Here is a 27,854-nt window from a genome sequence, read left to right on the forward strand (position 1 = left end):
AACATGAGCAGAAGAGGGCTGTTGCCATCGTGTATTGCTTGTGTGCTTCCTAGCAACATCTGGTGACTGTAGTAAACAGTACCCTGGCTGAAATGGGCCTTTGGACTGATCCAGCAGGACTCTTCTTATGCCTCCCCCCCCCAGATTTAAGAATGTAAGAGGAGCCTGCTGTATCAGGCCAAAGGCCCATCTAGTCCAGTGGCTAACCAGAAGCCCCCAAGGGAAAGCAAGACCTAAGCACAAGTACCACATCCTCCCCTCCTGTGGTTTCCAGCACCTGGTATTCAGAAGCACTGCTGCCTAGAACTGGAGGAAGAGCATAAAATATGTGGCTAACAGCCACCTGTAGCCCTTTCCTTCATTTAAATGAGCATTTTCTGTTTCCACACAAATAGAAAGGTGACTACAGAAGGCAATTATGTGTAACAACATGAATGAGGCATAGACCGGAGATAGACAGATAGGTCTATCCCTAGCTGGAGCAACTTACGAACATCTTGTGGGGAGCAGGCAGGACTGAGTCACTCTTAGCCTAGCAGCTGGTTGTCTTTACACTGAGATCATCAGTCACTCTTACGGAAGTTACCAAACTGCACCTTTTTTTTACTACCATTTAGATCCACTGGAAGAATATGAACAGTGAAAGTCACAAGGAAGTAGCACACTTCCCATAAGGCTAGAAACAGGTGTCAAATCTGACTTACCTTAGAGGAAGCAGTTTGTCGCCAGTAAGGTAACCAGGGTTGTGCACCTCCTTGTTGAAGTCACCATATTTGGACTGGACAGCATAGGAAGCCAGCAGGACGGCAGTTTCTGGGGGACAGTAGATGTCATCGTTCAGGATGCCCTCCTTCACTTGGAGGAAGAACAGGCGCTGGGTTATGTCCTGGATCAGCTCCTCTGCCACATCCTCTGGGTAGAATTTGGCACGGAATTTGAAAAGCAGCGGGCTCTCCTTGCGGACATCCTGCGCTGTTACCTGCAGAGAAATGGTAACAAGCTCTAGATCAGTGGTTCCCAAAGCTTTTCAGGCCACACACATACACACGGACCATAGACCCAAGCCCAGTGCCCACCCCATAAAAAGTGTTATTCAGAATAGTGGTTTAAATGAGACAATACCGTGTTTCAAAACAGTAATGATTCACCACACATTAATCAGAATCCATCAAAACTGTTTAGTTTAATTAATTCAACAAAATTGATTAACTTGATCTGGCGACACTAGCTTTCAGTCTCTGGTAGTAATTTTGCAATAGTCTTAGACACCAGATTTAGTAACTACTTAACTGTTAAGCAAATTCTTAATGCATTGGGTGATAACAGTTTCCCAAATGTCTGATTTAAAGTCACTTAGCAGGAGTCTTAGATTATCAACTCCAGTGCCCCCTAGATAATCCCCTCCCCCCATGAGAACATTTGTAGAACGTCACTTTCATCCAACTATTGTACATTCAATGAACAACCACTTTTGTGTATATGGTGGCTTTGTACTCTGACCAGCTGTTGTTATTGTAGATATTACTTTTTCTTTTCTTCTTTTTTATATCTAATTTACTTGTAACTGAAAATCATTAAAAACACATTTTTTACAAATAGAATATACCCAGAACTTTTCTTCCTAATAAAGTCAGGGTTCAGGGGTATTTATCCTGAGAGTGCAACTCCTGTTAAGTTAAGGCAGGCAATTTATTGGCGCAACCTGAATTTTTTTATTTTTTTATTTGCTGGGGTTTCTCCTACTGCTCTGGAGAAACACTAAAAAAGAAAAAGAAAATAAACTGCCGCTGCTCAAAAAAGTGGGACCCTGTCTTTTTGTGGGTGAGGCAGCAAGCAAACAGGTATGTCTATAATTATATTTATTTATATCTCCCCTTTCCTCAGACTGGGATTCAAGGCAGCTTACATGAATTAAAATGACTCTGATAAAATGCAGAAATATATATATATATATATATATATATGTAGCGCGACAGTTTAAAAAGCTCTAATATATTTAAAACAATATAAAAAAAGAAATCTATTAAAACGCAGGCAATAAAACAAAGGATGACATATGCCCACATCAGTAAGTACCTTTTTGTTGAGTTTCAGCCATGTAGAGAAACCCTTGGTATCCTGGTACTGGAGTCCAAAGAACCAAACCTCTCTCAGGCCTATTGTTTTCACAACCTGTTTGGGAAAACCAAAGAGAAAGGTACTTTTTATGCAAAAGTTACAGGTGGTTGTATTTGGGGGTCAAATGTGGCCTAGGAAAGGTGTTAACATATCTCCAGGAACACCCAGTGGCATAAAAACAGGGGGAAGTTCAACAAAGGAGGGAAAGAAAGTGCTTACCAGTGAAACCCCACATTAAGATCCAGCGGTGAAGATTTTAAACAAACGTTTTAACTTTTGCTTCCCCCCTTGCTCCAGAAACACTATTGCCCATCTCCCCCCCCCCCCGGTTCCATAAGCTCATCCTCAGTGCCCCCTACCCTATTAGAAACATTATTCAGAATAGCGGCTTGCACAGACCATTAACAACACAATAAAATTCAAAACAGTAACAATGAATTGCACATTTATTTGAAATCCAATTTAAACTGTTTAGTTTAACAACAAAACTTATGAACTTGATTCAGTGATGCCAGACTCTTCAAAGTCTGACAGACAAATATTGAGGGGACAAGGGAAATGACAAGCCTTATAAAATGCTGCTATCTTAAAGCACAAAACTCGCATATCATTCAAGTTATGGTGCGTTTATAGAGGCTAACAGCCTGTTTTATTCTTAGGAGTAAGGCACATTAGAGCTAACAGCATTGAGGCCAAGAATTCATAGGACTGCAAGAAAACCAAGAAAAATGCAACTGCCTCATCAGCTTGAATGTCTAGGGCCTGTTTTTCAACTGATGTTAAGAGGCCCTAAAATCCTCTTGTAAGAAGCAAACCTTGGGGGGAAGACGACACCTTCTGTTATATTTTACACAATCCAATATGGTCTAAGTCAGGCATGTCCAAAGTCCGTTTCAGGGGCCTAATTTGGCCCGCCGGTTGGTTTAATCCGGCCCCTGTGGCAGTTTATTTCCTGGGGTAAAATCCTTAAAAAACCTCAACAACTTCAATCCTAAAAAAAACCTCAACAACTTTGGTTGGCCCTCACAGCCCTTCACTTCATCAAAACTGGCCCCCTTTGAAAAAAGTTTGGACACCACTGGTCTAAATTGTTTTTTAACAGTTCTTATGCCAAGACTTTTACTTACTACAGTTGAAGGAGTGAAAGCCAGTGACCTATCTTGGAACACTGTAAAGACCAGGCAAGAGCCATTTTATATAGCCAGAAAAGCCATTTTATAAAAGCAAGCTAAAAGCTAAAATCTATTTCTCTTTCTCCGGCTTGCAACAGCAGTATCAAAAATAGAATTTTGCAAACGGCAGCAAGCTACTGCGGTTAGGGTATTTTGCAAGCTTTAAGCTATTTATGAGAAATGATCCCCTGACATTTGCCTCAAAACTTAGATGAACCACGATAAGCAAGCAAAGAGCAGGATGTTCAGCTCCCCACAAAACTAGTTAGTTCTCGCTTCTCCAGGATGTGCCCACCACAGGACTCCAGGTGCGACACACTGTTATGAGCTGTCAAGACCACTAACTCTCTTGCGTACATTTCTAAGAAGGGGGCCGTGGTTATCGGAATTAGTTAAGTGTCAGGAAGTTTCTCTCAATAATAAGCCTGCAGCACCATCTAGTGGATAGGGCAGCTTGGAACCAAACAAGGCAACCACCAATTTTCATTGGTTGAGCTTTAATGAATATGCATCAGGAAGTATAAGAACTTGCTAGCCATTGGTTGGGGGGAGGTTACTGGGTTGGAAGAGGGGTTGGGCCTTGCTTGTGCTAAGAGTATAAAAGATGGATCAATTTTTGGTCACAGCATGCATTTTTTCCATTTCTAAATGCATCCAACTTGCTTTGTACAAAACAACTTGAATCTATATAAACTTTCTTGTTAAAAGAATATCGCTGCCTGGCTTTCATTTCTGGTCAATCTCTGAAGTCCTGGAACTTGCTTAACAGCACCTTACATTTCTGGTGCCCCAGGTGACTCGGATCAAAAGGACCTTAAGTCCTTAATAAGACCAGAAGGCAGCTCCCTTGCCCTTTATGGGCAGGGCGGGGCGGCAGCCAACCGGCTAACCAGCTACTCCAGCGCGCACCGAAAACCTTTCTTCGGAGGAGAGCGGACGGCACTTGGACCCCCTGCGCCCTGCACCAAAGAGGCAACGGATTGAAGAACCGAGGTTGAGAGGACAGGACAGAAACCAGCCGGCTGGGGGGTGAGTAAAACAAGCCCTAAGGGGGAATAGGAAGACCTCCTTTTAATTAAGGAGAAGGGAGATCCTGATCACATCTCCAGCGTGTTGGTGGTAACAGGGGAAGGATTGTCCCCCTGACAAGCACCCACGCTTAGGAAAAAGGAAGAAAGAGAAAGGGGGGGAACCGGGAGGTTAGAGTGTGGTGCAGCGTCCAGCAAAAGAGGCACCTTTGGTGTGCATGTGTGCTTGACAACCCCAGGGCATTCCCCTGGGGTAGTAGCAACCAGTACCTCGGTTCTCAGCCGGGCGACCGCGTCTGGGCAGGGAAAGTTGCGAACTGAGTCTGTGAGTGCTTGAGTGTGTGAACGCTGCACAGGGCCATACTAAATATGGGAGGGGGAGGCTCAAAGGGTCCAATGACCCCCCTTCAATGCATGCTGAACAACTTCGATAAGGGCTTCTCCGGTGACTATGGCATAGAAATGACACCAGAACGCGTACGGAACTTGTGTGAATTAGACTGGCCAACGCAAGGCACCGGGTGGCCCTCAGAGGGGAGTTTTGATAGGTACCTGGTCGGACGTTTGTGGGCCAACATCATCAAGGACAAGGGAGGTCATCCCGATCAGATACCGTTTGTGGACAGTTGGCTGAACGTCATAATAGAAGACCCCCCTTGGCTGAAGAAATGCAAGACTGACCAATGCAAGGTCATGGCCCTCGGGAATGAAATTAGAGGAGGACAAGTAGGAAAATGTCTTAAGAAGCCCATCTACCAGGGACCAGAGGCAGAAGTCCTCGCTCCACCCCCATATGTTCCAAGTGCCGTGGTGGCCCCACTGGGAGACCAGGGACAAGCACCCCATGTCCCCAACGCTCCACCGCTGCCCCAATATGTGGCCCCAGGAGCCGAAGCAGGAGGCGGGGTGCCCTCAGCCAGCCCAGAAAGCAAAGGGACAGAGCCTACTGAACAGGTTCTGGAGGAATTATACCCCAATCTTAAAGAATTGAGGGAGAAAATGAGTAGGTGCCGGTCCTCCACCACCATGTATCGGAAGGCTGAAGAGGCTTATCGCAACGGGCGAAATAAGGCATTGGGGGACTACATAAAGCGGTCCAGGTCCACCGCAGAGGCAGGAGCAGCAGTCCTGACACCCCTTCGCGTAGTCTGGGACAATCCACCACCGGCACCCCCTGCAGTTCAGGGAGGACAAGGCGGTGCACAAGTTGACCCTCCACGTAGGACATTCACCCTCCAGTACGTCCCCTTCACCACCACCGATTTGATGAATTGGAAGACCCACACCCCTGCATTTGCTGAGAAACCCCAGGCAATGGTGGACTTGCTGTCCTCCATATTTGCAGCCCATGAACCTACCTGGCCAGACTGTCAGCAGCTGCTGAGCACCCTTTTTACTTCAGAGGAGAGGAGACGAATTAATTCACAGGCATGTGAACATCTAAAAGATCAACAGGTGGCCGAACGGGACTGGCCTGGCCGCTATCCCCTGACCGACCCACATTGGGACCCAAATGTCCCAGACCAGCGCACTGCCCTGACAACCTACCGAGAAATTCTCCTGCATGGCGTTCGTAGGGCAGCTAGAAAACCAACAGACTTGTCTAAAGTCTCGACTGTAACACAGAAACCAGATGAAAGTCCCGGTGATTTTCTTGAGCGCCTGATGGAAGCCTATAGAATTTGGACCCCTTTCGACCCTGAAGACGCTGCACATGAGTTAATGGTGAACGCCTCCTTCATAGGACAGTGTGCAAAGGACATCAGAACAAAGATCCAGAAACAGGCCGGGTTCCAAGGCATGTCTAGATCCCAAATCATGGCCATTGCCCAAAAGGTGTTTGAACAGAGGGGAGATGTGGAGAAGAGAGAGAAAAAGCAGTGGATGAAGGAAAAGGCAGCGGTGATAGCCGCGGCAATGGCTCACACCCCAGTGACCCGGGAGGTGCGCCGCAACAACTCAGAAACCCGTGGCCGAGGGGGCGGAAGAGGTCAAGCCTTAGGAAGAAACCAGTGTGCGGTGTGCAAGCGGGAAGGGCACTGGAAGGCCGAATGTCCCCAGAATCAGCCAGGAAGAAGGGGAGAAGACAGAGGACGAGACCGCCGTGGCAGAATAGTGGAAGGAAGATACGCCAGAGGACCGGACAGGACAGACCTTGTGGGCCTGGCAGCCATGGGAGAATACCAAGACTAGGACGGACCGGGTTCCTCCTTTGTAGGCACTCAGCAAGCCTTTTTAGGTTCCCAATCGGAACCCATGGTCCAGATTAAATTAGGGAACCGACTCATGGACTTTATGATAGACACCGGAGCTCAATATTCAGTGGTCACCACTCCCCTCCAACGGGAAAGCCACAGAACAGTGAGCATAGTGGGAGCAACTGGCAACCACTCAAGAAAACCTTTTCTACAACCCTTGGACTGTCAGATCGGGGGGCGACACCTGACCCACCAGTTCTTGTACATACCTGAGTGTCCCGTACCCTTATTGGGTAGAGATGTCCTCTCCAAACTACAGGCTCAAATTACCTTCACCCCCAAAGGACCAGAATTGAAGTTGCCCCCACAGGCAAGCGGCATAATGTCGGTCACGGTGCCCAGAGAGCACTCATGGGAACTTCTGGCAGCCTTAACCACCGAAACCCAGCAAGCCGTCCCCAATGACCAGATCCCTAAAAATCTTCAAGCGCCACCGGGTGTCTGGGCTGAGGACAATCCCCCAGGATTAGCCATCAATATACCACCTATCATAGTCAAATTGAAGCCTTTTGCAACCCCCGTCTCTGTTAAACAATATCCCCTACCACGCCAAGCAGTGGAAGGTATACAGAAGCATCTAGACCGCCTGCTCCACTATGGGCTACTCAAACCTTGCCAATCTGAATGGAATACCCCTTTACTTCCGGTCAAAAAGCCCCAGACCAATGACTATCGTCCGGCACAGGATTTGAGGGTCGTCAACCAAGCCACAGAGACCCTCCACCCCAACGTGCCCAACCCATATACTTTACTAAGCCTCATCCCGCCTGAAGCTACCTTCTTCACCGTGCTGGACCTCAAGGACGCCTTCTTCTGTTGTCGGTTGGCTCCCCAAAGCCAGCCACTCTTTGCCTTCCAGTGGGAGGACCCACTGACCGGTACGAAGGGACAGCTTACGTGGACGAGACTTCCGCAAGGCTTTAAGAACTCGCCCACTCTTTTTGGAACGGCATTGGCACAGGACTTAGCAAAGTACCCCTCAGTACCTGGCCAAAAGGTTGTCTTGCAGTACGTTGATGATATAATCCTGGCGGCAGTAGACTACGAGACCTGCGCAGAGGGTACCGAGGAACTTCTCCACTTGCTGTGGGAAGCTGGCTACAAAGTGTCCCGGAAAAAGGCTCAATTGTGTCAAAAAGAAGTCAAATATTTAGGTTTTAATGTGTCACACCAGCAGAGGTCACTGCGACCTGAAAGAAAGGAAGCTATTTGCTGCATGAAGGAACCTACCACCAGAAAACAGCTGCGGGGATTCCTCGGAGCGGCAGGTTTTTGCAGAATCTGGATCCCAGGCTTCAGTGTCTTAGCAAAACCCCTGAACGAGAGTACCAGAGGCGGGGAAAGGGACCCTTTCGAGTGGGGACCAGCCCAGCAAGCAGCTTTTGAAACTCTTAAGCAATGTCTGATGGCGGCCCCAGCCCTGGGTCTGCCCAATCCCGGGAAAGCATTCCAACTTTATGTGCATGAACAAAGCGGCGTCGCTGCCGGAGTATTAACACAGAAGTTAGGAAGTTGGAATCGCCCTGTCGCCTACCTCTCCAAACAACTGGATCCCACGGCCAAAGGCTGGCCACCCTGTCTGCGAGCTGTTGCTGCAACAGCAACCCTGGTGGCAGAAGCCGATAAGTTCACCTTCGGCCAGGAGATGTATGTGAATGTTCCCCATGCAGTTCTCACCCTCATGGAATATAAAGGGAACTATTGGCTGACCAACCCTCGCATGGCCAAGTACCAAGGACTTTTGTGTGAAAATCCCAGGATACATTTAAGGGTTGTCAACACCCTTAACCCGGCCACTCTACTGCCATTGCCTGACACCGAGGACACGGAGCACCATGATTGCCTCCAAGTGATGGATGAGGTTTACTCCAGCAGACCAGATTTGAAGGATGAGCCAATGAAGAATCCCGATGTAGTGTATTACACGGATGGCAGCAGCTTCATCCTAGACGGCATCCGAAAGGCAGGATATGCGGTGGTAACTAATGAGGAAGTAGTGGAAGCTGAACCATTGTCCCCTGGTACCTCTGCCCAGAAAGCCGAGCTGATTGGACTGACCAGGGCCCTGCAATTGGCAGCTGGATGCAAGGCTAACATCTACACAGATTCCAAATACGCCTTCTTGACCCTGCATGCGCATGGAGCCCTGTGGAAAGAACGAGGCCTGATTGGGGCCCACGGGCAACCCCTGAAATATGGGCCTGAAGTTGAGACGCTACTGGAAGCCGTATGGGGCCCCGAGGAGATTGCTGTGATGCATTGCAAAGGCCATGGGAGAGGACGGGACATGGTCACCAGAGGCAACCGAAAGGCAGACGCCGCCGCCCGTGCAGCAGCTCTGAAACCTCTACCAGCGGTCACCGCAGCCCTCATACCAGACCTCACTCCAGACGATGTGGAACCACATTACACCCCAGATGAAGAGCAGTGGGCACGCCAGGAAGGAGCCAGAGTCCAGAAGGGATGGTTCCTTCTACCAGACAACCGTGTTTTTGTGCCCCACCAACTTGCCAGCATCATTGTGAAAAATCATCATGAGTCCACCCATTTCGGAGGTCCGGCAGCTAGGGAACACCTTGGGAGAATACTCTACATCCCCAATTTATCCCAACTGACTGCTGCTATCTCCCAGAGGTGCATCCTGTGTGCCAAAAACAACCCCAGGCAAGGCCTTCTACCTCCACCAGGCGTGCAACACGTGGGCTACACACCTATGGAAAGCTTGATTGTGGACTTTACTGAATTACCCCAGGCAAGGGGAATCAAATACTTGCTTGTGTTCGTCTGCACGCTGACTGGCTGGGCAGAAGCTTATCCCACCAGGACTGAGAAAGCCCGGGAGGTGACCAAGAAACTGCTACATGAACTCATTCCCAGATTTGGCCTCCCCCGGAGTATTGGCAGTGACAACGGCCCAGCCTTCATTGATAAGGTGGTGCAAGAAGTGTGCAAGGCGCTGCAGATAGACTGGAAGCTACACACAGCCTACAGACCTCAAAGTTCGGGAAAAACTGAGAGAATGAATCGCACCCTGAAGAACCATTTGGCTAAGCTGACCCAGGAGACAGGCCTAGCCTGGCCAGATGTCTTACCTATTGCCTTGTTCCGCATCCGGTGTGCTCCAACCAAGAGACTAAAGCTCTCACCCTTTGAACTCTTGTATGGCCGACCACCCCCTTTCGTCCGTGACATCCCCGCAAGTTTGGGCCGGGTGGGAGATCACATCACCCAGGAACAAGTGCAATCCCTGTCCCGTGTTTTTGCTTCTCTTTCCAGGTACTCCCTCGAGCGTACACCGTGCAGTCTCGCTGAGCCGGTCCACCAGTTCCAGCCGGGCGACAGCGTTTGGGTGAAGGAGTGGAAGCACGATCCCCTCATCCCCAAGTGGCGAGGCCCATATACCGTCCTTCTCTCCACTCCAACTGCGGTGAAAGTGGCCGAGGTGATTCCCTGGGTGCATCACACGCGTCTGAAGAAGTCAGAGGGTGTTTGGACTTGCAAAGGCAACCCGGCTGACCCTCTGAAACTGACTCTCTCCAAGAACCCCTGTGTCTGACGCTACCGGGAGAGCGTTGGGCCACGGGCACCGAGATCCTGCGGCTGATCAGCACAAGGACTTTTCCTCTTTCTACTTTTCCTCTATTCTGTATTGATTTGTTCTATGTCCTATTGGTCTGCCCCCACCGGGCCATACCAACCTCACTGGCCTGCTGACCTCTGCTACGACTGGTTTGTCTTGCCGGTGGTGAGGGACGGCGTGCTCATTGGCTATTGGGAACAGGGATCTAACGCAGCTAAGGTAGTAAAACACCCCACGTCCCCACTGTGGCTCCTCTACCACAACACTGCCCAGCGTGCGTGGGTGTTGCTCCTGCGGGAAGTTGCAGAGACGGTCGAAATCTATCGAGTTCTGGACCGCTCTTGCTGTTGTGGGGGGGTAACCAACTGTCCATCGGGGGGTAGAGCTGTGTACCAACCCCACTTAATAGACCAGGCCCTAATCTTGGTCCAGGTGCTGCATGGGAGGGAGCTTGAATCAGGTGCACATTGAAATTGCTGAACAGGTGCCAGTAAATCCGGCAGCTCCACCTGTGACTGTTGTAGTGGCTCGCACCTCCCAGAATTCCAAAACAACACCTGCGCTTGTAGGCCTGGTGACTCCACACCTAATACCCTTGGATGTGGCAGGGTATTCTTGTGGCTGCATAAGAGTGGCCACCCCAGGGTTTCAACCCCCATACGCCCTAGTCAGGGGCCACATAGGTGACCGCCACCCAGTGGGTCCGGCAGGAAGACAGACAGGGCTCCTAGCTCCAGAAGAATCCAGACCCTGGTACAGACCCTGGTATGCCGACGGCCCCGAAATAGCGGAGATCCTGGACCTTGCATACCTTCAGGCCCAGGCTGGACTCCGGCGGTGGTATCTAGGCAATTAGAGGCAGGGACCTCCTCCTATGCAGAGGCGCCCTTCACCCTCAGACCCCTACCAAGAGGACTGGTCGGAGCTGCAGTGCTATAAGTGGTTTGTCCGACCAGTGATCCGAAGGGGCGTCTTCCTCTGCGCAGGAAGCTTAAGGTGTGGCCACCATAGCTACGTCCTATTCCAACACCCCTGCCTTCCTTTGTGGCTGGTTTACAGAGCCACTGAGGCTCAGGGATGGGCTCATAGCCCCTTCATCCTCATCCGGAGAGTAGGTCCAGCATTTGAACTGTATAGAATTTACTGCCACCTCTACAGCTACCGAGGCTTTGCGGTGTATCAGTCCCAACTTAGTGAGGGAGCCGAACAGTGGTGTCCACGGATGGTCACTTTTCCCTTTATTAAGTGGGAACAATTCGTTTGTCGACGCTGTTCACGCCCCAGTAGGACCGGAGGTTAGAGTCCCACATGCCCTTGCCCTGGTGGACCCCCATCCCTCTGGGTTGTGGTATTACCTCGTTTGTGCTATTTCTGTGTTGCTGGTACAGCCATTTGTTCTGGGGCATCAGACATCCCTCTGATCAGGATGAGGAATCCGATCATACCCTGCCTCCTGATTGTTCTCACCTCCCAGACTGCCACAGGGTGGAGGGAGAACACCTTCCTGAATCTGACCTCTGCTGTAGCAAAAGCCCTGAACCGGTCAGAATGCTGGGTATGTGTGCATGTGCCTATGCACCTAGGACAGGGAATTCCACTAATAGGAGTTCCCCTTTTTATGAACAAGAGTCAGTTTCATGATTTGATGGCCACTCGCCAACGTCTGGGCACCAGATACACCAGATACGTGGTCCCCCAACACCACATCTGGCGTATTGACAGGGTCGAAGAGGGAGGCCCCTGCATCCATAGGGAGATTCCACCCCTCTCGTACGTCTCGGAATGGACCAGACGGACCTATGCATATGCCCAAGATCCTCTCCCGGAAGGGAAATTTGTGGGCAACTACTCGGGGTGCACCAGTCTACACAACTACACCAGACCCCCCCCCATAGACCCAGTGACAGGGTCGACTAACCCATGGGTAACAAACCCATGGACGTTTGCCTGGTCGGTTCCGGGGAAGAGAGAGGGCTGGTTTTGGCTGTGTGACCACACTGCTTACAAGACATTGCCTGCTAATTGGTATGGAACCTGCACCTTGGGTACCCTGGCCCCGGGGCTCACAATCCACGACACCCTCCCAGGAAGAGAACGCACTCGCTTTCGTAGAGCAAGGAACCCCTATACAGGTAACCCCCTGGTGGTCAGGAAAACCAAATTCCACTCAGGCGTTAGAGCCTTCCTACCCTGGCTTGGGGTTGCTGAACTAGAACGAGCACTGGTCAATGTCTCAGCATCGCTGGAACTCTTCGCCAATTCCACTGCTGATGCTTTAACCACCCTTCAGGGGGAGGTAGAACAGATGGCCTTGATGGCCAACTCTACGGCTGATGCCTTACTGGCCCTTCAGCTAGAGGTCAGACAGATGGCCACAACCTCTCTGCAGAACAGGATGGCTTTAGACTACCTACTGGCCAGCCAGGGAGGGGTATGTGCCCTCCTTAACTCTTCCTGTTGTGTGTACATCAATCAGGACCAGCGGGTGGTCACCGATATTGGAAGGATTAGGAAGTTAGCAAATGTGTACAACCAGAGCACCCGGGTGCAGGGTGATGTTCAAAACATAAAAAAACAGGCTGATCTGTACCACAAAGTTAGCCTAGATGGTGAAGGGCTCCCCAGTGTATGGAGTTGGCTTACTTCCTGGCTCCCAGGGTGGTCATGGTTAAAAGAGATTCTGCTCGTTGTATTGGTTTTCTTTATTATTGTCTTAGCCTTATCATGCATTGTGCCTTGCCTTATTCAGATTGTACGCCGAATGGTAAGCCGCTCAGTTAATGCAGCTACACGTACTCGTGTCCTGGCTCTCTATGATCTGGTACCTAGAGGTTCATCAAGCGAAGATGCAGAACCATAAATGGTTAGCATTTCGTGATGAAAAGGGGGGAATGAAGGAGTGAAAGCCAGTGACCTATCTTGGAACACTGTAAAGACCAGGCAAGAGCCATTTTATATAGCCAGAAAAGCCATTTTATAAAAGCAAGCTAAAAGCTAAAATCTATTTCTCTTTCTCCGGCTTGCAACAGCAGTATCAAAAATAGAATTTTGCAAACGGCAGCAAGCTACTGCGGTTAGGGTATTTTGCAAGCTTTAAGCTATTTATGAGAAATGATCCCCTGACATTTGCCTCAAAACTTAGATGAACCACGATAAGCAAGCAAAGAGCAGGATGTTCAGCTCCCCACAAAACTAGTTAGTTCTCGCTTCTCCAGGATGTGCCCACCACAGGACTCCAGGTGCGACACACTGTTATGAGCTGTCAAGACCACTAACTCTCTTGCGTACATTTCTAAGAAGGGGGCCGTGGTTATCGGAATTAGTTAAGTGTCAGGAAGTTTCTCTCAATAATAAGCCTGCAGCACCATCTAGTGGATAGGGCAGCTTGGAACCAAACAAGGCAACCACCAATTTTCATTGGTTGAGCTTTAATGAATATGCATCAGGAAGTATAAGAACTTGCTAGCCATTGGTTGGGGGGAGGTTACTGGGTTGGAAGAGGGGTTGGGCCTTGCTTGTGCTAAGAGTATAAAAGATGGATCAATTTTTGGTCACAGCATGCATTTTTTCCATTTCTAAATGCATCCAACTTGCTTTGTACAAAACAACTTGAATCTATATAAACTTTCTTGTTAAAAGAATATCGCTGCCTGGCTTTCATTTCTGGTCAATCTCTGAAGTCCTGGAACTTGCTTAACAGCACCTTACACAGTGGTACCTTGACTTACGAACGACTCGACAAGCGAATTTTTTGACTTACGAATGGGGGTAATGGCCGTGCGCTTACGAATGTCTCGACATCCAGGGGGGAAACCGCGGCCGTTTTAGATAGGGATTTTTTGACTCACGAATTTTTAGATAGGGTTGCTTCGACTTACGAATTTTTCCGTTTTCAATGAATTCCTATGGGAAATCGCGTTTCCAATGGCGTTTTTCGACTTACGAATTTTCCAACTTATGAAGGTGCCTTCGGAACGGATTGAATTCGTAAGTCGAGGCGCCACTGTAATTACATTTCTAACTCTACTTATTTCCCCCAAGGAGCTCAAGGAGGTGTGCATGGTTGTCTTTCTCCCCATTTTATCCTCACAAACAACCCTGTGAGGTAGCCCCACTGCCCCGTGGGTGGGGTGGGGTGGGGCAGGTATCACACAGTGCCTCAGAGCAACAAAATCAGCCTCCCTAACTGCACTCCCTCTCAAAAGCCCACACATATTACACAGGCTTTTTTCCAAGGCAAATGGATTACTCTGGGCCTAACGCACAGCCTCGTTGTGGGGAATAAGTGAGAAGAGGGGGAGGGAACCATCTACGCCACCTTGAGCTTCTTGGAGGAAGAGGTGGGACAGAAAAGAAAGAAAGAAATCAAAATAGGGAATCCAGCCCTCTCATACTTTTGAAGGATTGGCAGGCCTGATTTATATGAGTGTGGGAGAGGAGCAGGCAGGCAGGCAGAACTCGTATGGACCTGTCAAACTAGTTCCTCAAAACCCACCTTTCATGTGGATAGTGATCGCTACAATGCTGTAGTGAATTCTGAAGTGTAACTGTTCTTCATGACAACCCCCACAGAATTTAAAGGGACCCCATGGGTCATCCACTCCAACCCCCTTGCAGTGCAGGAATCACAACTAAAGAGAAATGCATTTTCGACCAACGTATGCATTATAGCTGCAGAGCCAAGGCAGTTTTCTTTTCTCACACCCTTGATTAGCATCCCACCTGATGGAAGAGTTCTGGTGGACTCAAAAAGCTTGCTGGTTTATTTTGGCTAAAGAGACACCAGAATCTTTCCCTCAGCTGTGCAGGCTCATATAACCGGCCACTTCCTTCTGCTTAAGATAATTTTGTGGGTTCCTCTCTGATAAAAAGCTTGCTTATTTATTTATTTAGGCGTGTAGAACATTGGGAGCCACTGTGGTGCAGTCGTTAGAGTGCTGGGCTATGACCAGTGGATGATTAGAGTTCAAATTCCCACTCATGAAGTGGCCCTTGGTCACAAGTCACTGCCTCTCAGCCTAACCTACCTCACAGGGGTGTTGTAGGGATAAAATGAGGACTAGGACCTGGAAGGAACCAGGGTTTAAATCCCCACTTGGTCATGAAGCTTCCTGGTTGTGACATTGATCCAGTTGCTGCCTCTCTCAGTCTAGTCTACCTCACAAGGGTGCTGTGAAGATAAAATGGGAAGGAGGAGAAGTATGCATGCCACCTTTACCTCTCTGGAGGAAAGGCAGGGTATGAATATATTACAAATAAACACTGCAGGTTATGACAGTCATCTCCCCTGCTGTGAAATAAGGGGTGGTCCCTTCTCCCCTACACCACTGCCCATCTATGAACACAATTTTCAGCTGCAAACCAGGTTCTTGCAGTTCACCCTGTCCTATGCTAGCAGGGCAGCTCGTCAACATTTATTTGCTTATATAGTGCTGGTCCATTTGAGTTACCTTAGTAAAAAAAACCCAACGAATAGATGTAAAAATATGTAATTGGGTAATAATAATATTCTTCCTCCCCAGATATGGGCACCCAGACACCATCCTTCTCACAATATGAATTCGTCAGCAAAGGGGTCTTCACAGGGGCAAACCATTATAAGGGAAACGGGATGGCCCAAAGCAACACACAGTAGCAGCAGCAAATATCTGGCAGCCGTTTTAACTCTCATAGGCTATACTTGAGTTTATTTAGTTGTTATTATCTATTGCATTTATATCCCACCTTTCCTCTAAGGAGCACAAGGGGGTGCACACACACTTTCCCCCCTCTGTTTTATCCTCACAAAAACCCTGTGAGGTGGATTAGTCTGAGAGCAAATGACTGGCCCAAGGTCACCCAGTGAGCTTCAAGGCAAAGTGGGGATTCGAACCCTGGTCTCCCATGTCCTAGCCCAGTGATGGGCAACCTTTTGAGCTTGGTGTGTCAAAATTCGCCAAAAAACTGAGCATAACTCGGGTGGTGTGTCACTTCCAGAAAAAACCATAATTTCACGATATTTATAGTTTAAATAACAAAATTGTATAATTGTAATATATAACTGTATTTAATAAACCAAAAACTAATGATTTAACCAAACCAAACCAAAACAAAAAACCCTTATTTATCACAAAGTGCCCAGAGTTGTTGAGCTTTTTGGGGGGAGCTGATGACCAAAGTTTTGGAGGTTTCTTTTGGGGGGTGCAAAAGTTGCTTTGCTTTTTTGGAGGGGATGCCCCAAAGCTGCTGCGCTTTTTTTTGGGGGGGGGACAGAAATAAATGACGAATAATACCTTCGCTGGAACTAACACACAGCACCGACATAGTCTGCCAAAGCGACAAAAAAACCAGCAGAGAACGGGTTGAAAAACGAACGCTGTTACAAAACAGCACAGAAAGGGTTAAAAACCAATCTCTGGCTACCAGCAGCAACAACAACAAAGGATCCGGGTTTTAACAGCGGAGACAAGCTGTAGCGGAGACAAGCTGTAGGAGGAGTGGGAGAACAAATGGGGGGGGGGAACCAACAGCAGCGTGAATGGGCCGATGGGGCGCGTGCCAGCAGTGAGGGCTCTGCATGTCATGTCTGACACGCGTGTCATAGGTTCGCCATCACTGTCCTAGTCAAACATTCCTACCGTAGCCATTACACTGCACAGGCTCCCCTCTCTCTTCTGAGGTGTATCACCCACCCAGCACCCTCACCACTCCCCTTGCTGTAGCAGTGCAAGGCAGGCTTTAAAAACATTCATTTGGGTGATGTGGAGTGGCGTCCGTTTGCTAGTTCTGTTTTGGAACACCCAGCTATGATTACACAGAAACTTCGTAGTGCACCACTGCTGTGGTGAGGGCACTGCATTATATTTTATATAGCTTTAAAATTGCTTTTTAAGTGATGCGAGTCGCTGTGGGAAGTTTTTATTTTGAACAACAGCTAAGAAATAATTAAAATAAAGTATGGCTGGAGAAAAGCGAAGGAGTGTTGTCTTGGCATGCCGGCCCATTTTTCACAGGATCACCTGGCAAAGTGAAAATGGGAAATCTAGCATCACCTCTCATTAACTTCACTTGTTATTGCCCTGAGTAGCCCAGAATGTTCCACATACCACAATTTTCAAGAGGACCAGGGGTGACCTGCATTTCTTAAACTACCCTTATACTGCCAAGTATGCCCTTCAGATCCTATTGGTAGGGCAGATTTCAAAAAGAGTATTTCCAGACGAACGACTGTTTCCACACCAAAAGGCATTTTACACAGACACAGTTTTAGTTAGGGGTTAATTGGTCTTGGAGCTGGTGATAGAATCACTCACACACCCACACAGTTAATAAAGAACATAGGATATGCTCCCTTTCAGAAAAGAAAAAAAACCAAACCAACCACAAGTTCTTGACAGCACATGTTCAAGGTTTTGGGTCTGGTCAGTGCCTGGATGGGAGACCATCTTCATGTGTGCCACTCTGGACTCCATGACAGACAAAGGAAAGGGGGTAATATAAATGAATGAATGTTCATTTGTGTGAGCTCTTTGCTACAGCATTGCTTTCACATACTCCCCATTTTAGCACAAGATACATCAATACACACACACACACACACACACACACACACACACACACCCTCCCATCCCACCATATCAGTGTGTTCCCTTAATATTTCCTAGGCCTGACTGAAAGGACCATAGGGACCATCTTGAGAAATCAGGAATTCTGTGATATGAAGTTGGCAGGGTCAAAGCCACCTTCTCACTTGAGAGGGATAGTTAACCCCCCTGCAAAAGACAACAAAAACAACCCTCAAGAAAACAAACAGCAATCACTCTAAAGAAAACATTGCACCTAGCTGTCCAAGGTGAAAGCAAATAACTCTCCTAAAAAGAAAAGAAAATCCCTCAAAACCTAGCTTGGGCTTTCCCCCTCCATGTCATTTTACATCCATGACCATCACCTTCAGTAAAATTCAAATGCCATGTAATTGTTTCATTCATGGTGAAGAATGGAATTCCAAAGCAGAGACTGGCTGGAACTTGGCCTATCTCTAAGGTGCTAATTAAGTAAGCCATGCCTCAAAATAGACATTAGTCATACAATATCCAAAAGTTGGACTCCTGCCTCAGTTGGGGAATTTCCATTATCTTCAGGTTCACACACATGCAATAAAAAAACTGCTCCCTTTTTATCTCACCCTTCCTCTAAAAGGGTAACACAGGGTTGCTTCGGATTGTCCTCATAGTCCTGTCAAGTAAGGTTGTAGCAGTGGTAACTATCATGGTGCTTGAGAGGCAGCATTTTCTTTTGCACTGCCCCTGGTATCAGACAATTTGATCTAAGTTTACTAATCCGTCGGTTGTTAATAGTGAGTAGCAATCAGACACTGTTATTCAGAATGGCACCCACTAAGGAAAATAACAACACCTGTACAGATGGTATCTGACGCCGGTAAAGTTAGCTAAGATTTATCACAAAAAAGATAATAAGTGCTGGAAATGTAAGAAGCAGGAAGGTACTTTCTTCCACATGTGGTGGACATGCCCGCAAGTGAGAGACTTCTGGGAAAAGATTTATAATGAATTGAAAAAAGTGCTGAAATGCACATTTGTTAAGAAACCAGAGGCCTTTCTACTTGGAATCACAGGGGATGATATTCCCAAGAAAGATATTGTTTTCTTTTTGTATGCCACAACTGCAGCAAGAATATTATTGGCAAAGAATTGGAAAAATGAAGAACTACCAACGGTGGATGAATGGCAGAAGAAATTGATAGAATTTATGGAACTGTCTGAGCTGGTGGGGAGACTCCGGGATCGGAGCGAAGAAGCGGCGGAAGAAGACTGGAAGAAATTCAAAAGTTATCTGGAAAACAAACATATCATAGACTGATTTAATGATAGTGAGGGAGATACAAGGAGGTTGCAGACTACAAAAGGGTTTTAGAATAAACAACCTTAGAAGATAGAGATATTAATATAAAGACGAAAGTATAGATTAAGAGTTTAATTGTTAAGAATCACTGGATATGGTATTATGATAATATTTAAGCAAATTTAGAAGTATGTAAGATTAAGAATTTACTAAGCTAGATATGTAAAGAAGCGTAGCGGGAGGAGGGAGAGGAAGTCAACAGATTAGATTAGTAATAAGGATATCAAATACGAATATTTGTTTTCGTAATTTTTTTTATTCTTGTGTGTTTTTGTATTCTTTTTTCTTTTGCTGTATGTCATTTTTGTTTCTTTTTTTATATACATGTTTTTCTTTTTTATGAAAAATCTTTAATAAATACATTATAAAAAAAGGAAAATAACAACACAATAAAATTCAAATCAGTAACAATAAATTGCACATTTATTCACAGTCCAGTTGAAAGTATTGGGTTTATTTAATTCAACAAAACTGATTAGCTTAATCCTACCGCTCCTCTACCACCCACTTTGGGAACCACTGATCTAGAGCCTACTACTTATAGCTGAACATGCCAAACCATGCCTATTTAACCACGTAGATTTTAAGCAGTGTAGACTGGCCCATGGAGCCAACAGAACAGTTAAAATGATTGCAGCTGCCACAGGGTGAGGAACAGCACAATTTCTGCAACTTGAGCTTTACTTTATTGAACCAGTCATAGTACTAATGATGAGGCACATTTTCTCAAGAGCACAGGAAGGCAATCAGGAGTCAAGTTGGTGTGGTGGCGGAAATGGAATTATTTCCACAACCTACTTACTAGGAATAATGCATAACTGGACTAGGGTATTACTCTTGGACCCAAGTAGAATTCAGAGCAGCAACCGTCATAGGGCACGTGAGCCACCCACCAGCCCTGCCCTGTTGAACAAAAGTTCCACTGGTGGCGGCAGCAGCACTGCTGGCAAAGACCAGGTAAGGCAGCAGGTGGGGAGTGCCGCTCTGCAAGCATGCTGCCTCAGCTTAGACTCAATGACAGCTGTGGTCCTTGTTTCAGATTTAACCTGCTTGGCACTATGAGGCTGCTGCCCCAGGTAGAGGCTTGATCCTCTTGCAGGCTTCCTTAGAAGATCATCTGGTGGGGCCAAAGAGGACCTCACCCTAAGCAAGTGTCCCAACTAAATCTAGGTATCTTTAGTCCGATATTATTTAGCTGTGGTTCCTGCATTGTAGGGGATTGGGCTAGATGAGCTGTGGTGTCCCTTCGAACGCTACAATTCTATGACCTTCCTCTCTCAATCCACACTTGGGGCCTTTAATGAAACTCCTCACAAGTCTGCAGTGCATCATTATGTGGTTCGTTCTACATTTCTGACTTGTGGGGGAGGTCATTCGGAATAGACGCAGAAGGAAAAAAGGCTTCTTCTGGCATTTGGGATGAAAGAAAATGCCCATCACTGCGTCAGCATTATGCTTGGAGGGTGACTGTTATGTGAGGTGGGAGGAAAATGGCCTGATCCAAAGGGCTAAAATGACACACTGTTCTCAAGGCAGCCTTTCCTTCCATCTGGATGGGGGCAGCCACACTCACACCTACAGCCCTCTGTTTCAGTTTCCCCGCTGAAAGGCTAACAGCAATTCAGGAGGCTGTGTTGCTTCAGGAGAAGCCATAAGAGCCTCCACCCCAGCACAATAGGGCACTTTTATTCCATATAGCCATACAAATCCAGCATTTGTAGAAGCCAGAAGCAGCCTTACATTAGAAGAGTAAAGGTGACTGAGGCCATATCTGGAGGGAAGATTATGGCTGCCAATAAGAGAAGCAGAAGAGAGATCAGAGCTGGCCCATGCAGAGGTCATAATGATAATAATTTTATGATTTGTACCCTGTCCGTCTGACTGAGTTGCCCCAGCCCCTCTGGGCGGCTTCCAGCATATACAGAAACGTAATAAAACATTAAAAACTTCCCTATACAAGGCTGCCTTCAGATGTCATCTAAAGGTTGCATCTCCTTGACATCTAATGGGAGGGCAGCTGCAACTACGAAGAAGGCCTTCTGCCTGGTTCCCTGTAACCTCACTTCTCGGAGTCAGGGAACCTCCAGAAAACCCTTGGAGCTGGACCTCAGTGTCTGGGCTGAATGACAGGGGTAGAGTCACTTCTTCAGGTATAGAGGGCTGAGGCCATTTAGTGCTTCAAATGTTGGCCTCTTGCATGAGCCCCATTGAAATCCCATCAATTATAATTAGGATCTTCCTAGCACAAGGAACTGACCCCCAAGCTAGTCGTCATTGGCAGCAACATATTTGGAATTACTACCTCAGACATCAGGAACTCTGGAAACTTCCTTGTATGAAGGCAGACCATGAGAACCTAAGAGCCTGCTGGATCAGGCCAATCGCCCATTTAGCTCACCATGCAGTAACAAAGCACGTATTTTTAGAGCAGCAACATCCACACTTTGGAACTCCCTGCCTATTGACATCAGGCGTTTCTTCACCCTATTCTTTTTGGCACCTGCTGAAATCATTTCTGTTCAGGCATGCCTATCCAGACATGTAGAATGTTGACATGTACTTTTAACCTGGTTTTTTAGCTTATCATAGATTTTGATTATGTTCTGAAGGTTTGAATTTATTTTATTTTATTTAGCTTTTTTAGCTTTATTCTTTTGGTAAACCATACTGAGTTTTGAGGATTTTTTTTGTCAAGTAGTATATAAATTTAATGAAATAAATAAGAATGAACTCAGCATACTCACTTACCTAACTCCACTGCTTTGTTTTGTTTTTTAAAATTTATGTCACCATGAATTAACCTGAGCTTGGAAGGGGTGAGAAGGCGTTGTAACAGGCACTGTCTGGGACAGAACGTCTCTGTAAAATTGCCTAGTCTTTGCAAAGATGAAGAAAGAACTTGTAACATGTGTGTGTGCGCGTGCGTGCTTGCCTATACAGTATCAACACACACAGGTACAGGCTCGTCCTTTATATCCACCCTAGGGCTACCATCTTAAATTTGAAGCAATCTGCAGCCATGCAAGGTTGCAAAACTCAAGAGGAAACATAAGCTGTTTCAAAGCAAGGAAAACCTTGTGTCATAATTTCAGTTTCCATTTGCTGCTGTTTCCCGCAGATGTTCAGAGAACTGCTCAGCTTGTGCTAGCAAAAACTTTTAGGAAATTACAAACACTGCTCCTCTCATACCTCCAAATGATAGGTGAAACCTCTAGGTGAAACCTACCACTATCTGAGAGGCAAAGCTGGCTAATCTCCACAATTTTACACAACAAACCAGATACAACCAACATTCATCCACTTCACTGAAGCTCCTGTAAGAGCCACAGAAGGAAATATTTCAGGATAAAATTATGGAAGGGGCTGGAAGTTGGAAAGGTCCAGGAGGCGACGTCATTCAGAGGAAGCGTTTAGTCACCAGTTTCCTCTGAGTTCTGGAGACTGGCCAGAGGGAGTCTCCTAGCTGCCCATGTATTTGCAGCATGGAGAAGGGATGCTCAGGCCACAAATGGGTTGGGTTCAAAAAATAAAAGTAAAGGAGAAGAAAAACCTTGAAGTCCAAACCAACTGACAGAGCACTTTGAAGGGCGCACACAATTTTGGCTGAAGAGCTGCTCCTTCCTGCCAGGCACACACACGGGGAGAGAAAGGCCCACTGCAAGCTAAACAGCAGTGCAGTTTCACGGCACACGTCTGAAGCTCAGGACTTTCCCTCAAAGCTGCTGCCTCATTTCCTGCCAAGAGGGTGGGGCTGGGCCAGCTATGGCGGGGGCTCCTGCAAAAGCTTCCCTCCTTACCAGGCCTAATTGCATTCCTCTGTGTGAGAGAGTTACGTTTCCAGGTGGGACCTGACAAGATTCAAATGAAAGGCAGCAGCAATTGAGCATGACTGGGCAGGAGAGGGACTGCCTACCAAGTTTCCAAAACTGCCATGAGAAGCAGGATAAAGATAAGGCTGCTGCGACAGCAGTGCATAGTTAAACTATGGAACTCACTCCCACAAGAAGCAGTGAGAACCACCAACCTAGATAGCTTTAAAAGAGGATTAGACAAATTCATGGAGGAGAGGGCTCTCAATGGCTATGCTCTGCCCACAATCAGAGGCCTACCTTTTCTCTATAAAGATAGCCATATAAAACACATGATTCTGGCCCCTGCACTGGGAAAATATTGCAGCCCTTCAAGAACACAGAAGTTGGTCGTCCTGTAGTTATGTTTGAAGAGAGAAGATATATACAGTGGTACCTCGGTTTACGAACTTAATCTGTTCCGGAAGTCCGTTCCTAAACTGAATCCTTTCTTAAACTGAGGCACGCTTTCCCTAATGAGGCCATCCGCTGCCAGTGCCCTTCCACCTTTCGGATTCTGTTCTTAGACCAAGGTAAAGTTCACTAACTTTACTTCTGGTTTTGCAGAGTTCGTAAACTGGATCGTTTGTAAACAGGACTGGATCGTTTGTAAACAGGTACCACTATAAGCAGCTGCAATTCAAAAGCCATTTGAAACAAACTGCCTTAAATTCTCTTCATTAGAATAACATGGCCTATTTTATTTTTTTAATGCAATTCTAGGGTTTCATTCACATACACACACAGTGCACATAGATGTATAAACTGAGTATATACAGTGGTACCTCTGGTTACAAACTTAATTCGTTCCGGAGGTCTGTTCTTAACCCGAAACCATTCTTAACCTGAGGCGCACTTTCGCTAGTGGGGCATCCCGCTGCCGCCACGCCACAACTTCCGCTCACATCCTGGGGCAAAGTTCGCTACCAGGAGCACCTACTTCCGGGTTAGCGGAGCTCATTACCTGAAGCGTTCGTAAGGTTCCACTGTATTTCAGGCCTCAAAATAAGTCGTTTGCTTTGAAACACTCTTGTTAACTCTTGATAAGTCATTTGCTTTGAAACACTATTGTTTACTTATCGCTTCCCTAAGGCCTTATCAGTGTGGAACAGAAACAAACCCACCATACAGCATCAACATTTCAAAATTACAAGCCAACTACAACTATTATTTAGGCATTTAAAAAGCCCTCATGGTCGATGAATGGTACTACATTGGAGCAGGTTAACTGTTTCAAATATCTGGGACAAGTAATTCGATCAAATAGGTCCTTTCTGGCTCATAGAGATTATGTAACTGCAAACACATCTAAAGCAGCCATGATGATTAGACCTCTATATGCTAAGAATCAGGCTCAATCAGTGAAAGTTGCCTTGAGACTGTTTCAAACGAAAGTCCTTCCTCTACTGTTGGTGGGTATTTCTCTGGGTGCCCGTAGGGATTTTCTTAGATTGGAATCTATTCAATCATGATTTCTCAGAGCCATCCTTAGCATCCCTCCCTCCATAGCGGGTGCGGTCATGAGACTAGAGGTAGCTGGACTAGACTAGAGGTAGCTGGCAAGGTATGTGGCCTTGAAGGCAATACTCTGGCCATGGCTCAAGCTATGCTTTAACCCGGTGGGCATGGCACCCTTGATATTGAGAGATGATTTCCAATCATTGTGGGAAAAGGAGATCATAAAGGAAGTGCAGGTCTGCGGATTGTCACACCTCTATCTGGAATTTATGACATATAGCCAAGCCAGAGCTGTGATCTCGCAAAGATTGAGTGACATTGCTAGACAAGAGGACATAGCCCTGGTGAAACCAGGGATGTTCTTGGGGAATCAGATTACACCAGCCCCTTATACTGTAGACTTCTCACAGCTGCCAGATTAAATGTCCTCGAATTGGCAGTCTTGTTGGGAAGGTACAGGAGAGTCCCATATGACCAGAGAACTTGTCATTGTCCCCTGGGAGTGGTTGAGTCAACTGAACATATTCTTTTGACCTGCCCTTTTAATGCAGACCTTAGACAAAAACGTATAGACCCACTCCTATGCCAACTTAGCCCTGTAGCCAGAGAAAGAAAGGTTTTGTTTTTACTGAATAATGTTACTGGAACAACAGCCTCCTTGGTGGCCAAATTTCTTTTTTTTTTTTTGGCCCTTAAGCGTCGTAAGGTTAAAATTGACAGCGCCGACATGGGTCTAAATGTATAGCCTAATTTATTGTCGGTTTCAGTTTTAAGTTTTTTAGATGTTTAGATGTTAAATGTCTAGATCAGGGGTCAGCAAACTTTTTCAGCAGGGGGCCAGACCGCTGTCCCTCAGACCTTGTGCCGGGCTGGACTGTATTTTTTTAAAAAAATATGAACGAATTCCTATGCCCCACAAATAACCCAGAGATGCATTTTAAATAAAAGGACGCATTCTACTCATGTAAAAACATGCTGATTCCCAGACTGTCCGCGGGCCGCATTGAGAAGGCGACTGGGCCGCATCCAGCCCACGGGCCTTAGTTTGGAGACCCCTGGTCTTGATGCTTTAAATTTTGTATGGATAAATGTTTATTTCTGACTGCTGGTCGAATAAAATTGAATTGAATTGAAAGCACTTACAAGAGAATCAGGGCCAATAAATTTTAAGCACAGTTACTGATTTGCAGAATGGCCATCAGCTGGCCCCCAAAGCAGCAGCCAGGATACTGGCAGCAACTAAAGTTGCTATTTAAAGCAGGTGCATTGACTGCCAGTCCAACTCTGGGTCCAAAGCCTTAACTGAATCAGGTCCCAAATATCTGAAACACTGCTGCCTTTCCTACAGACCCTCTGGGTGTTAAGACAGAAGGGAACCCTGTTGGTCCTTTTGAGGTGGCAGCAGCCCAGGAAAGGGCCTTCTCTGTGGCAGCCCCTAAGTTGTGGAACTCCCTCCTCACAGAGATGCATCTGACACTTTCACTATATGTTGTTGTTGTTGTTGTTTAGTCGTTTAGTCGTGTCCGACTCTTCGTGACCCCATGGACCATAGCACGCCAGGCACTCCTGTCTTGCACTGCCTCCCGCCTTTTGGTCAAACTCATGTTCGTAGCTTCGAGAACACTGTCCAACCATCTCGTCCTCTGTCGTCCTCTTCTCCTAGTGCCCTCCATCTTTCCCAACATCAAGGTCTTTTCCAAGGATTCTTCTCTTCTCATGAGGTGGCCAAAGTATTGGAGCCTCAGCTTCACGATCTGTCCTTCCAGTGAGCACTCAGGGCTGATTTCCTTAAGAATGGATAGGTTTGATCTTCTTGCAGTCCATGGGACTCTCAAGAGTCTCCTCCAGCACCATAATTCAAAAGCATCAATTCTTCGGCGATCAGCCTTCTTGATGGTCCAGCTCTCACTTCCATACATCACTACTGGGAAAACCATAGCTTTAACTATACGGACCTTTGTCGGCAAGGTGATGTCTCTGCTTTTTAAGATGCTGTCTAGGTTTGTCATTGCTTTTCTCCCAAGAAGCAGGCGTCTTTTAATTTCGTGACTGCTGTCACCATCTGCAGTGATCAAGGAGCCCAAGATGGTGAAATCTCTCACTGCCTCCATTTCTTCCCCTTCTATTTGCCAGGAGGTGATGGGACTATATAGCTTCTGGCAAATGCTTAAGGCACACCTCTTTACTCTGACTTTTGATACCTGGGATGTGGTTGTTTTCAAGGCCCACCCTGCCTATTCCTGTGATTGCAATCTGTTGTTGTTTTTTAATTAATTGTTGTAAACCCTGCTGATGAAGTGTGGGCAAAAAAATTAATGATCATCATCATCTTTCACCACCCCCATTATTTAGGGTATGAAGTGGCAGGCATGGTAGTGGCTTAAGTAGCATCTTAAGCCTGATACAAAACGGGGGGGGGCAGAGAAAGTTATATTGCCTGGCAGCCACCAGTCCTCCGTTATGCTAACAGCCCAATGCAACTGCGTCATTTGCAAAGTTGCAGAACCGAAAACAAGGCTCCAACAATGCTCTGTGAGAGAGAGAGAGAGAGAGAGAGAGAGAGAGAGAGAGAGAGAGAGAGAGAGAGAGAGAGAAGGGTCTCTTAGCCAAGCTGTTTTTATTTTTCTTCTACCACAGGGCAGGCTGGACAAGCCAGAACATTCAGTCAGGCAGCAAAAATAAAGTATGGAACAATCGGTTTTATTTCTCATTGTGGCCAGAGCTGAATGGGTTATTTCCTTTGCAAATCAACTTCCTCCCGTTGCAATTGTCCAGAGACAGTTGCCGAGTTCCAGGGCAATGATTCTTTTTTTTAAAAAAAGGCAGATTAGATTTTTTATCAAGGCATTGGCGTAGCAGCAACTTCCTGGATTCATAAGCCTTCCTACAGAAAGACAACCTCAGAAGCCAAAAATAAGACATCGTCAGCCCACCAACTCTAATGCCTCCAAGACTCCTGGGGCGTTTGCCCTGCAGAATCTATTGTGAACTCCCTTTTGCGCAAGACCTATACAGTAGTGGCTACATGAGTAGGGATGCCAGGTCAGGCGCATCCCAGACTCTGAGATTTCCTGGCCCAAACCTGAGACATGGGGTGATCCCTGGTGATGTAAAAGGGTTGGGCCCTATTGATTCTTCCTCTGAGCTTCCTCCTGCGACTGAGCCCTGAAGATGGAGATCAACTGGGAGAGGGGAGGAGGGCATGACAACCCCCCCCCCAGGGTCTATGCAAAAATTTGAAGCCAGCTGCTCCTGATCTGAAGCTTGCAAGATGCACACATAGTCTTAAAATAATAATAATAATAATAATAATAATAATAATAATAATAATAATAATAATAATTTAAGGTACTCTTTAAATTAGGGAGATGGGGGGGCGGGTAGTACAGCCTGTAGAGCATAAGGCTCTTAATCTCAGGGTCATGGGTTCGAGCCCCACATTGGGCAACAGATTCCTGCATTGCAGGGGGTTGGACTAGATGACCCTTGGT

At 46.9% G+C, this 27,854-nt stretch overlaps 1 protein-coding gene across 3 annotated transcripts in view; it reads right to left on the reverse strand.

The window, feature by feature from the left end:
* The window catches only part of MSN (moesin), a 92,345-nt gene that overhangs the window by 17,556 nt on the left and 46,935 nt on the right, over window positions 1-27,854 (reverse strand). For all 3 annotated transcript variants that reach the window (XM_035113213.3, XM_088664696.1, XM_088664697.1), the window contains exons 3-4: window positions 2,077-2,172; window positions 705-979 (exon numbers count right to left, since the gene is read on the reverse strand). In XM_035113213.3, the coding sequence (XP_034969104.1) occupies window positions 705-979; window positions 2,077-2,172 (371 nt within the window). The remainder of the gene's footprint in view (window positions 1-704; window positions 980-2,076; window positions 2,173-27,854) is intronic.

The sequence above is a fragment of the Zootoca vivipara genome, chromosome Z2, assembly GCF_965207765.1.
Source record: "Zootoca vivipara chromosome Z2, rZooViv2.hap1.1, whole genome shotgun sequence".
Lineage (NCBI taxonomy): Eukaryota > Metazoa > Chordata > Lepidosauria > Squamata > Lacertidae > Zootoca > Zootoca vivipara.